The sequence below is a fragment of the Rutilus rutilus genome, assembly GCF_951802725.1.
Source record: "Rutilus rutilus genome assembly, chromosome: 11".
Taxonomy (NCBI): domain Eukaryota; kingdom Metazoa; phylum Chordata; class Actinopteri; order Cypriniformes; family Leuciscidae; genus Rutilus; species Rutilus rutilus.
In genome coordinates, this window is record NC_140216.1 from 20,567,641 (window position 1) to 20,580,889 (window position 13,249).

Consider the following 13,249-nt stretch of genomic DNA (forward strand, 5'->3'; position numbering starts at 1 on the left):
ATAAATACATTTTTACTTTTAGTTCTTGCGCTATGCATTTTGAATTTATAGCAAAAATGGACCTCATTCATAAACCACAAGCAGAGTGAATTTCTATGTAAATTGTTCATAAAACATTCTTACGCAAATTGTTGCAATGGTTTTTCAGACGACTTTTACAAAAATGTATTCTGCTCATGAATTATGATTTAAGCCCATTGTCTGTTTGAACAGACTATTAAGCCACTTCAGATTTCATGCAAGTATCATAAAACGTCAAAGGGCTAAAAATATAAACAAAAAAATTTAAGATAAATCGCCCAGTCCTAGTTTTCATATATTGTGAGGTAGAACATAAAATTAACAGCAAAATTTGTATTAAAACTTTATTCAAGTTTTACTAAGGCCAATTTGCAGTAAATGTTTTTGTACTTTGAATCCTAAATTTCTGTATGCAGTTATTCTGTATGTAATTTTATATGACGATTGTATTATATAATAATATACAATGATGGTTTTAAAGCCTCAAAATCCATGGAAACCCCACGCAAACTCACTTTCTCACTGTCATTTTATGTCTGCACTCTCACCTGTCCAGTTTAAACTTGTTCTTTTTAGTTGACTTGACTCGGGTTCTTCATTGAAACTTCACGATCCCTGTTGATTGCCCAACAGGTCGAGGAAGCAATGCTACTTAATGAAATAACATGTAATTTATTCTGTACTTCTGACCAGAGTGCAGTGGGGGTGAAGGAAGCAAAGGTAAGAACCAGCAGAGCAAACACATTTATTTATGTTTTTGTCCAAAAGAACGCTCTCTCAAATTCTCAGCTGCTTACATTTCTGTCACGGTTTTTTGTTTGTTTGTTTTTTTGCGGATAAATTGACATGCTGATACTTGAGGCATTTGTTTGGAGTGTTTATATAGCTCTCTGCTCACCTTGTCAGAATGAAGGTGTACACAGAAGAGGAAAGCTGAATATTTGCCTAATATCAAAAGTGAACATCAGGCTGGTTTGGAGCTGTACTCAGCTCCTAATCCTCTTTTACCCTCAGTCTGGCTTTTTTTTTTTTTTTTTTTTTTGCTCTGTCTTTCACATCACAATTTTCTGGTCAGAAGGTCACAAATAAAAAAAAAAAAAATAAATAAAAAAAAAAAAATAATAAATATCAGTGGATAACCCTAGTCAATGAGCTCCCCAGCAGAAGGAGCTATCAAAGACGCTTCTCTGCTCTAGAAGTTTCTCATCTTTCCTCTTTTCCCTCTTAATAACTGGGCTCCACTCTTGTTTCGGTGACATATCTTGCTGTAACCCTGGCCTTCTTTGTGCTTTAGAGGGGAATGAGGATTTGCTGTGTCATACCTTTGTCTCTGTGAATGTACATTTCCTGTAAGTACCCGTGTTACTGAGCACACTACCTCTCCCCTTCCTCTCGTTTCAGCCGGAAGACATCGGTTCGGCACCCATCGTCAACGCACCAGAAGGGAGCAAAGTGGACATAGAAGCCTTCAGTCAGTTTACAAAAATTATCACCCCCGCAATTACCCGTGTCGTAGATTTTGCCAAAAAGCTGCCCATGTTCTGCGAGGTAAGAAACCTGCTGTACATTGCATCAAACAACACATTCTCACTCCTAACCTGTAACATATGGATGCTTGGCCAGGACCCCTTCGCGTCACTTTTTAACACACAGGGTACCTCTTTAGCGTAATTTATAATTTCCTAGATATTTTGGAGCACCTAATCCCTCCCCTACCTTAAACCTATTCTTCTATTCTTCTTCTATTCTAAACCTAACCACTTCTAAAAAATATAAAACACGTAACAGGCAAATAAAAGTGCAGTCATAGGTATTTATTGCAGAAAACAGTATAAAATTATAACAGACAACTTGTCGTATTTCAAGTCCTCTGAGGACATATGAAATATTTATGTGAAGAACAGAGTGGAACCTGAAGGTTTTAATTTCTTAAAATGTTCCCACTCTATGAACTCACACAGTCATATGTCATTCAAAATATACACCCAAATGTTAGCATGATGCAGTCGGTCACGAGGCATACGAGAGCCAATGCCATTTCACAATCAAAACCTACGTAACGCTTATTCTGGCGTCAATTTTTAAATGTGTTCAGAGGATTTAAGCTTTACGGTGGATGGAGACACGAGTCAGTCAAGTCAAGTCACCTTTATTTATATAGCGCTTTTTACAATACAGATTGTATCAAAGCAGCTTCACATTGATAACATGAAAATAATACAACAAAGTTTGTTTCTAGAAGAAAATTGCATCATCGTCCACCCATAATAAGGCAGATCCATAATATTGTTGAATATTAAATGTCCCCAACTAAGCAAGCCAAAAGCCAAGGCAACAGTGGCAAGGAACCAAAACTCCATCAGGTGACAGAATGGAGAAAAAAACCTTGGGAGAACCCAGGCTCAGTCGGGGGCCAGTTCTTCTCTGGCCAATGAGTGAACAGTGTATGATTATGATCCAGGCAGCATTACAGGTCAGAAGTCAGATTGGTCGTGTCGATGAGGCCTTCACAGGGCTGATGAGGCTGGCACTTCAGGATGCGTCATGGTTAGGTCCATGTGCAGATCCACCATCTGATCTGGATACGGCCAGGGTCCACCTCACTTCAGGAAACGGAGAGTCTGGTTGACACTTCAGGATTGCGTTGTCGTCGCGTCCAGGCGCTGGTCCTTCATCAGATCTGGATACGGCCTGGATCCGACGGACTGCGGTAAACCTCGGTATAAACAGAGAGACTAATATTAGCGTAGACGCCATTCTTCTTATGATGTAATGAGTACATCAGGATTTATGGGAAGTGTTCCCGGTTCCGGCTGGCCTAATCTATGCAGCCTAATATGGAATTATAGAAGTCTATAATGTGTTATGTGTATGCTAGGTCAAAGAGATGTGTTTTTAGTCTAGCTTTGAACTGACAGAGTGTGTCTGCTTCCCGGACAATGTTAGGAAGATTGTTCCAAAGTTTTGGTGCTAAATAGGAGAAGGATCTACCGCCAGCAGTCGATTTTGATATTCTAGGTATTATCAACTGGCCGGAATTTTGAGATCGCAATAGACGTGAAGGACTATAATGCGTTAAGAGCTCGCTCAAGTACTGCGGAGCTAAACCATTTAGTGCTTTGTAAGTAATTAGCAATATTTTAAAATTTATACGATGTTTAATAGGGAGCCAGTGCAGTGTTGACAGAACTGGGCTAATATGGTCATACTTCCTGGTTCTGGTAAGAACTCGAGGTGCTGCATTTTGAACCAGCTGTAGTTTGTTTATTAAGCGTGCAGGGCAACCACCCAGTAGAGCATTACAATAATCTAGCCTTGATGTCATGAAAGCATGAACTAATTGTTCCGCATTTGTCAATGAGAGCATATGACGTAATTTAGATATATTTTTAAAGGTCCCGTTCTATGCCCCTTTTCACAAGATGTAAAATAAGTCTCTGATGTCCCCAGAGTGTGTATGTGAAGTTTGAGCTCAAAATACCCAACAGATCATTTTTTACAGCATGTTTAAATTGACATTTTTTGGGGCTCAGAAAAACGAGCCGTTTCAGTGTGTCCCCTTTAAATGCAAACGAGGTGCTGCTGGACGACACAGGGGGCGGAGCTTCATGAGCTCGTGCTCAGTCTGTCAGGAAAAATTCATCTCACGGAATGATGATAATATCAGAAACTCTCAGTAACGGCGTTCATTTCGAGTCGGACAATAATGCCTACAGAGTCAGATTGCTGTATAGAGATGAAACAGGTATGGTTTAGTAGTTTAATTACGGTTATTATAACGTATTTGTCATCTGCTTGTAGGCTATGTATCCATTATTTATTAATAGCCTACAAGTCTGCTGTCTGAATGATGATCAAACATGTACTGATGAGTTTAATAAAGTTTATTGTACATCACACAAAAGATGAAGCGTCAGTTTTACTTCAGAAAATCACCGTAAGAGCTGAGTAAACACAGTAGGCTAAGTTATAAGAAGTGCGCAAGTAGCCAGTAGAGTTGAGGGAGCATTCCTGTGGGCGGAGGTTAGTCAAGAAACGGTTCTGGTGATGTCACTAATGCAGGATGTAGAGGGGTGTAGTCCAATCGAGCCGTTTTTTGTAGTCAACTTCTGTTAAATAAAATATCTCGCTTGGCATTGAACTTTGAGCTTTATAATTTTACAGATATTATTTATGCTCTAACAGCAACATTACACACTAACTAAAGTTTGAAACATGGAATCGCATGCAACGGGACCTTTAAGATGGAAAAATGCGGTTTTACAGATACTAGACACGTGACTTTCAAATGAAAGATTGGTATCAAAGAGCACACCCAGGTTCCTAACCAACGATGAAGACCTAACAGAGCAGCCATCAAGTGTTAGACAGTAATCTAGATTATTACGTGAGGACGTTTTTTGTCCAATAATTAGAATCTCTGTTTTTTCAGAATTAAGTAGTAGGAAATTACTAGTCATCCAATTTTTTATATCAGTTATGCATTCCGTTAATTTTGTGAATTGGTAAGTTTCGTCTGGGCGTGAAGAAATATAGAGCTGAGTATCATCAGCATAACAGTGAAAACTAATGCCATGCTTCCTAATGATATCTCCCAAGGGTAGCATGTACAGAGTGAACAGCAACGGTCCTAGTACTGAGCCTTGTGGCACGCCATACTGAACTTGTGAACGATAAGACATCTCTTCATTTACTGCTACAAACTGATAACGGTCAGATAATATGATTTAAACCATGCTAGTGCAATTCCACTAATGCAAACATAATTTTTGAGTCTATTTAAAAGAATGTTGTGGTCGATAGTGTCAAATGCAGCACTAAGATCGAGTAACACTAATAGCGAGATACAACCACGATCGGATGATAAGAGCAAATCATTTGTGACTCTAATGAGAGCAGTCTCAGTACTATGGTACGGTCTAAATCCTGACTGGAAATCCTCGCAGATATAATTTCTTTCTAAAAAGGAACACGCGATACGAGACAGTGATCGCTTTTGGGTCTGTTCCTCAAACAAATTGTTTGACCTTAGAACACTTGAAATATTTGTACTTTTTAAATAAATTGTGACTGTAGTTGTATCTGGCTGTTATAGCCTGTGTTTTATATTAAGTAATATACAAATGGCTAGGTTTAAGGATTGGGTTACATGTAAAAAAAATTTATAAATAGTGTAATGTAAATACAAATTTCTATATAAATTACATATATGTCATAATGGCAATATTATACACAAATACATAATTTTATCATGTCGATAAAATTCCCATGCCAATAGTATCTGTGTATGTTGCCAAATATTTTTTTTTACTGAAAGCAATAGAGGACCTTGCATGTTGAAAAATGCTAAAGGTGTACCCTCCCTGTTCATTAAAAAAAGTGATGCCAAGGCCTCCTGGCCAAGTGTCCATATGTGATGAGTTGGGAGTGAGAACTTTTTGGATTAAACGCAGGAAATTACAGTGTCAAAACCTAGCTTACATCCAACCAAATGGTACAAAAATCAAAGCAGAAAATGCATCAAAATGAGGTAAATAATTTAATGATGAGATCAAATGAATCAATTTTAAAGCTTGACAGTGACCCGTGTTTGGATACACAATAATACATATTATGACTGTGATTATTGTGTAATTGTTCAGCTGCCATGTGAGGACCAGATCATTTTGCTGAAGGGTTGCTGTATGGAGATCATGTCTCTGCGAGCAGCGGTGCGCTATGATCCCGAGAGTGAGACTCTAACGCTGAATGGGGAGATGGCTGTCACACGGGGCCAGCTCAAGAACGGGGGTCTGGGTGTGGTCTCAGATGCCATTTTTGATCTGGGTGTCTCGCTGTCCTCCTTCAACCTCGATGATTCTGAGGTGGCGTTGCTCCAAGCCGTGATTTTGCTTTCCTCCGGTTAGTGCCATCTTCATTTCTCAAATTTAATCAAATTAATTCATTCTTGTTCTTATTCATCACATTGTGGTCAAATGTGTAAAAAAAAAAAAAAAACACTAAAATATTGCAAATATTGCACAAAATCTCCTCTTTGTGCAACAACTCTTTTTTATGAACATAAAAACAAGGAATGCAAAAAGTGCTGCGCGGAGTGTAAATTCAGTATCCTGGTGCTCTTCGGGTGTAGAATTTTTTTTTTCAGTGCATACATGTCAGTGCTGTAATAAAGAAAGATGTACTATGACTCAAATTATAATTTTTAACAATGAAAAAAAGCTTATAAACTACTAGTTCTTGTGAACCTCATAAAGAAGAGTCTTTGTTTTCCTTCATGATAGATTAATGTTACAGTAGTTGTGAATATGACTCGTGACTTCCACCAGGAGTACATTTAAAAGCTATAAGGCCAGCTGCCGCGAGTCTTCCTGAGTGCCGATTACCCAGGATTACACAGGCCACTGAGGAGAAACTACTTAATAACGCTATTAAAATGGGATTACACTTCAACTGAGAATGTCATATTTAATAGGTAAAGTCTTCAATGCCCACGTCCACTCCTATATGGATTTGTTATCGATTCCTGCAGATTTAAACAGATTGTCCAGTGTTGCAGCTGGCCTAACCAATCAGTGGCTTAAAGCAATTTTTTGATAATTAACTGGGCTTTAACTAAAGGAAGTCCTAAAGGTCTTTCTGATTTGGTTTTAGTGAGAGAACAAAGGAGATGATTTTCTTTTTTTCTTTATAATTTTTATTGCTTTAACACATAAAATGTTTCCTGCACTGTAACCCATCAGATGTTATTGGTCTTTTTTGTTTTAAGTGTGTAATTTCTAGCACACTGATGGCACCTATGTACCTGTTATACCTTGTAAATGTAGCGCTGCACAGTTCTTATTTAAATTGTGTTGGCATGTTTGTGGCATTGTCATCATTTACTTACCCTCATGTCACACTAAACCTGTATGACTTTCTTATGTGCAACATAAAGTTATTTTGAGAGATGTGTAAAGTGTTTTTGTTTTGTTTTGTTTTTCAAATACGCTATGAACAGACAAACTTCAACAGGCTGGTGTTTACACCCACTTTTCTTCAGGATGTTAAATGACTCAAACTAGAATAGAAATAAGTTTTATAAAATCACGCTTAACCTTTAAGGCCTGCTTTTTTATTTAAAGTGAATTTGTTTTAAAATTAAACTGGAACTGCCCATCATCTCTTCTCCTCTGTTTTATCGGCAGATCGTCCAGGTTTAACAAGCGTAGAACGGATAGAGCGTTGTCAGGAGGAGTTCCTCTTGGCCTTTGAACATTACATCAACTACCGTAAGCACAAGGTGGCTCACTTCTGGCCCAAGCTGCTGATGAAGGTGACAGACCTGCGCATGATTGGTGCCTGCCATGCCAGCCGTTTCCTGCACATGAAGGTGGAATGTCCCACAGAGCTCTTTCCGCCCCTCTTCCTGGAAGTGTTCGAAGACTGATGGCCAACCAATCAGGCCAAGCTGCTCCCACCAACACCAACCTCCACAAATCCGACCTCCCCTCTAACTCTGTGTCCCTGTTCCTGGTCACATGAACACTGTTCCTTTTCTAGGTCACTACTGAGCATCATTTCATTCCATAGTTTTAGGAGTAGCTCTCTGGCCTAATTTGAATGGAACCATTCCTTTTACAAAGCGGGTACATGTGAATAGCGTTACAGTTGGTTTTCTTTCACTCTTTGTTAAAAAAAAAAAAAAAAAACTTTCTGTTACTCGATTTTTTTTTTTCAATGATAAATTGTTTTATTTCTGATCATAGTCTTTGATGCCATTTAAGTGGGTTTCATGACATGGGTTTCAAGTCACGTCAAGAAAAAAAAGAAAAATAGCGCCACACTGCAAAGGGGCATAGCAATACCTTTTTTTCCTTTCACTTCCCGTATCTGTTGGTTGAAAGGTCTTTTCATGCTCTCATTAAGACATAGGTTGGTAATAGTTCTGTTCCAAAACTCAATGAGCTGCCTACCTAGGCAACATTTCCCTACATTGAGACTTTACAAAAGCAAAATCACGACTGAGGTCTCTTTAATATTTCAATTGTTTGTCCTAGAAAAGATCACTAAATGGTGAGCGAATAAAGACATTTGGTAACTTAAATTTTCCTGCTGCTCTTGAGAGGAAGACCACAGTAACATTACATATTTGCTGCCTCAATAACAATTTCATTCAAAGTCAGTCAATTTCAATACGAACTCTCATCAAATTCTATCAAGACCTAATGATCTGCTGCTATCCACATTCATTTTATAGCTCTGTACTCTTACATTATCAATAATTTGTGTCTAAAATTTTTTTTACGAGAAAGTTGTAGAAACCACTGAGAATTCCAAAGAGCACCCTCGGAGCAATAAAATGGTAATGTAGTCAGGAGACAATGGTACTGCCTTCTAAGATGTAATTTTTTGGTCAAATTCTAAGGCAGCATTGCATGTAGTGTTTCTGATTAAAGGAAACCCCAGAATGCACTGTGACAAGCTCAGTGGGGGACAAGTTGATGAGAGAAATGTTTCAGAGAGAAAAATTCATTCAATACCAAAAAGTATGTAGATCAAACATGTCAAGCTAATTAGCAATATAATTTTTCACCCAGTATGTGTGTGCATTATGTATCTAAGTATTGCATAGCTTAGCAACATGCTAACTCTATTGGATCAATTGTGAGTTTCCCCTTCGTTCATGTGCAGAGCACCGATTTGGAGTGTCCTACATAGCCAGATGTTTTGTGTGCCATACAAATACTATATCATTTATCAGGTTTCATTTCATTTGTGATGCTTCCTTTGAAAGAAGCATATGTAGGCAATAGACAACAAAGCAGCTTACTAGAGCTGCGTTTCCACCAAAATTATCTGGAACAATTTGTCCTAGGAACTTTTTTTCCCCCCAGACCTGTTGCTGTCTGCGTTTACATCGCGGTCTAAAGTACTGTGAAGATTAGGCAAATTAGTCCGGTGACGTAGGACTGTGCACGACTTTCCAGTTCCTGCTCGATTTAGTCCTCCACATATAAGCTTAATAAAGCCTGAACCTCGTCGTCGGCCCATTGGTCGTATTTGTTAAACTCCATTGTTGATTGGAATAGCAAACAACTCTTACTGCACGCACCACAACAGACTTTTAAAAATGGTGGTTGAAACAATCAGACAATCAGCATGTTCAGCGCCCAAGTTCCACCCCAAAAGATCCTGAACTTTGAAAAAGTACTACCTAGAAGGCAGGGACTTTCTGAAAGGGAAATTTTCACCCGGAACTTCATTTAGACCCTGGTCCCTGTGGTCGAAACACGCAGAGTACCACCCCAAAGTCTAGTTCCTGGAGAAAGTTCCTGCGGTGGAAACACGGTTTTGGAATTATAACTGTTCTCTGAAAAAAAAAGTAAACAAAAAATGTCTTAATCGCAAGTGGTATCGGTTTTAATGGTGGTTACAAAATCCTTTTTTTTTTTTTATGATCTCAAATGCTGATCTCTATAAACTTTAGTAAGGAGGAAAAAGATTTTTGACTGTTAAGTCAGCAGAAACACACATTTAAGCCCATGAGAGACTTTCTTGCCAGCAGCCACTAACATTAGTTCATAATGCCTCTATTAAGGTGCCAAAAACTTCCCTGTAAATCATACTCTGTTTGGACTTGTGTTGAGCTGCTTAGAGGAACTCGAGGTTATATTTGTACCCAGCCATTGTTAGATCCATTAAACCGCTGGGATAGAACTCTGTTCAGTTTAATTTTTCTTTTCTTCTATAACAGTCACACGATAAACCAAGGCAATGCTTCTGCTTGAACTAGTTGGTGCTATGAGTTTGCCGATTTATACCTCCAGGACTGCCTGCTGTCAGTTATACTCTGAATTGTCTGGGTGATTGACACACGTAAATACACACAACGCTGAGGTCAGTGGTCAACCCTTCAATGTTCAGGGATGCTTTTGGATGTGTCTGTGATGTTGTTTCAGCTGTTTCTGTCCTGGTTTTCTTGTTTTACTGTAGTGTTTTTAATCTTTCTAGAGACATCCCTGTGTGCTGAAAATGTTTTTTTTTAATCTCACATACCTCTACTGATTATCAGGAACCGCTAGAATTGTTTTAGTTTTTTTGCTGTTTAAAAATGGACATGAATTCAGAATCACACCTTAAAATGCACCACATGTTTAATCAGTGCTCCAGTATAATTGCTCCAATGGTTTTACATGTTTTGGATTACACATACAAATGTACACGCCAACATAGATATTAAACAGACTCAAAGTCATTGCGCAGACAATCAATGTGTCCGCAGAGAGTGTTATATAAAGATGTAGAGGGAAGTAAAGGCCACTGCCAGGGTCCAAAATGAACTTATATGCCACACTTGCCAGTGACGGGTCAGCTGACTCTTCACTCAGCTCCACACCAACTTGGTTGCATTTGCTTAAGCAGACAAGCTTGACAGAATGTCCCATAGGAACATGCCCATACTAAAAACGTATTTAAAAATAAATAAATAATAATAATTCATTTACAGCTTTTCCTAAATCTATTTTTGTTGCCCAAAAGTCACACAATTTGTGATTCTTTAGTAGATTTTAATAGTTTATATGTATTTTAATCACTCACACATGAAATTCTGAATTTATTTCTTACAATTTCTTGCCGACACTTTGTGAGTGTTAATTTTGGACCCTGGCTACAGATCAGCACACGCATACACAGACAACCTGGGAGTGCGCAAGTAAATAAAATAAAAACCACAAAGCACTACAAAAATAAAGATATTTATGGTGTAAAGGAAAGGTTGTATTTTTTCAGACTGCAGATATTTTTTACATGTTATATGCACAATATGAACATTTTCCAGTTTTAAACACAAGAAAACAAAAGACTGTCTTTTCTCAAAAATCTTTTACCAATCTCAAACAGGAACCCCAAGTCCTGTTTTTTAACAATCCTGGTTCACTGGTCATGTCTACTAATTGTGCGTTTTATCATTCTAAATTCATTGGTTAACTGTGTTAATGACAACTAATAAATACTTGTAACTAATAATCATAACAAATCCAGCACAACAATCACAAAAAGCGATTCTCAGTGGGTGTCGGAATGAAACCTAAAACCCATAGTCAAAGAAACTGACCAGATCTCACCACGCTAAACTGAAAGAAATAGACCCCGAGAAACAATCGCAGTACATGTACTTCTGTTTCTGTGTCTCAGGTAACATTTACCTGATCACGTCCACAGTATGCTGGTTGCATTAATAAGTGAACTTTGAAAATGAATCCATAATATAACATTACAAGCAAATGTATTTCACTTTCTCTTCAATGTCTTTTTATTTTTATTTTACTTTTTTACCAAAATCAATGTATTGCACAGGCCTACTGCGTGACAGTGCAGCCTTGAATTAAATTCAAGTTTGAATCATGATGATTTTGACATCCTGGAAGAGACATTTCACTAGAAAAATAATCCTGGATTTGACAAAAGACGATGATGACAGTGATGATATTTGCACCTAAGGTGAATAGGAGAATAAAGATGGTTTTGAGAAACCCCTGAAATATTTATTGTGCTGTGTGTGGTACATGAAAAATGTGAAATTTTGAATGCATTTTTTTTTTTTTTTTTTTTTTGGCCTTGAATGAATTAAATATATGTATATTTAGCAATATTTATTGAATTGAATAATGACTGTTATATTTCACATTAAGATATTTACATATTTTACTCTCGCATGTTTTAACTTGACACTCATTGAACATCCCTGATGAAAAACATTTCAGCAAAATATAATTGGCCACAGCTATAGTCATCTGTCCTTGTGAAAAGACATCTGACCACAGTTTTTGATCACAATGTAACGATGGTGACACCAAGGTATGAAATTTGAACCACAGTTAACTTGTATGCATATTTTAGTTACTATGTTCGGGCGTCAGACAGATATAACTTCAAATTTTATTATTTTCCCTGATAAACTCTAAAAACGTCTCGGTTACGTATGGTAACCCTCGTTCCCTGAGTCCAGGGAACGGAGACGCCTCGTCGGGGGAGTTCCCCTGACGAATTGGGATCACGCCAGGGATCCAACCACCTTCGAGAGAGTTAACAACGAGCCAATGAAAGAGAAACTGAATTGGCATGCAAAATTTGCATTCCGCATCCCGCCTACCAGCGCGGGTATAAAAGGCGGAAGTAAACATTGCATCATTGCTTCTCGCTGAGGAGCCGAACAGTGTCCAGTCCTCCGCGAAGGTACAGCAGTATGGCGACGGGACAAGGCGTCTCCGTTCCCTGGACTCAGGGAACGAGGGTTACCATACGTAACCGAGACGTTCCCTTTCGTCAGCAGGGAACTCCGACGCCTCGTCGGGGGAGTTCCCCTGACGAATTGGGATCCCTACCAAAACGCCATAGTGCTGGCCCCTTCCAGCGCCCAGCTAAGCTACCCTGCAGCAGTTTCCAGAAAATTTTGCGGGAGCTAGCTAGGGAATCACACTGCTGTTCCGCAAGACCCAATCAGTGGATATTGGATAACACTGGGAAAGCGTGCCCGACCCCAAGGATATAATAGGGGGGGGAACGCTGCGGAAGCTGAGGCAGCCTAGAGGAAGGCCCTCAAATACACACATGTACTAACCACGTAGGGTAGTGAAACATATGGAAACCCTTGAAGGTAGTCCCAGTCCAGAGGAGTGAGGAGCGTACTCAACAGGGGTGACAGAATGTGTCTGTCAAGGGGAAGACACGGCTGCAATGCACGTGGCAATAATGGGTCGCCGCGGGGACCACTGGAAAGAACACCCAGTCTACTAGCAACTCCTACTGGAGGTAGCAGACCTGGTGCCGGGCGGTCCGCAACGCCTGGCACCGGAGGGGTGATGGAGGAACTCACGAGGTTAGCCGTTTGTTGGGTAACCAACGGAGCACAAAGACGCACGTATTCGCTCACGGAATGGCGTCGCAAGCCGACACACCTATTCCCTCTAGTTACTGGCCGTAGCGAGTACTCGGGAGGAAACCGGTTCCACACGTAGGCTATAAAACCTAGCGAACGTGTTCGGTGTCGCCCAGCCCGCAGCTCTACAAATGTCTGTTAGCGAGGCGCCTTGTGCCAGAGCCCAGGAAGTGGCAACACTCCTAGTGGAGTGAGCCCGCAACCTAGGTGGGCAGGGCTCACCCTGGGACTCATAAGCCCTGGTGATAGCATCCACTAGCCAGTGGGCTAACCTCTGCTTGGAGACAGCCTTCCCCTTCTGCTGGCCTC

At 39.5% G+C, this 13,249-nt stretch overlaps 1 protein-coding gene and 1 long non-coding RNA gene across 21 annotated transcripts in view; one reads left to right on the plus strand and one right to left on the minus strand.

The window, feature by feature from the left end:
• Positions 1-11,547, plus strand: part of thrb (thyroid hormone receptor beta) — a 443,394-nt gene extending 431,847 nt beyond the window's left edge. For 10 of the 20 annotated variants that reach the window (XM_084422934.1, XM_084422935.1, XM_084422927.1 and 7 more), the window contains 4 exons: positions 655-741; positions 1,423-1,569; positions 5,664-5,922; positions 7,206-11,547. In XM_084422934.1, the coding sequence (XP_084279060.1) occupies positions 655-741; positions 1,423-1,569; positions 5,664-5,922; positions 7,206-7,447 (735 nt within the window). In that variant the 3' untranslated portion in view covers positions 7,448-11,547. The remainder of the gene's footprint in view (positions 1-654; positions 742-1,422; positions 1,570-5,663; positions 5,923-7,205) is intronic. The other 10 variants (XM_084422922.1, XM_084422931.1, XM_084422923.1 and 7 more) reach the window with 2 other exon arrangements.
• The window catches only part of LOC311299395, a 538,425-nt gene that overhangs the window by 288,418 nt on the left and 236,758 nt on the right, over positions 1-13,249 (minus strand). The window lies entirely within an intron of this gene.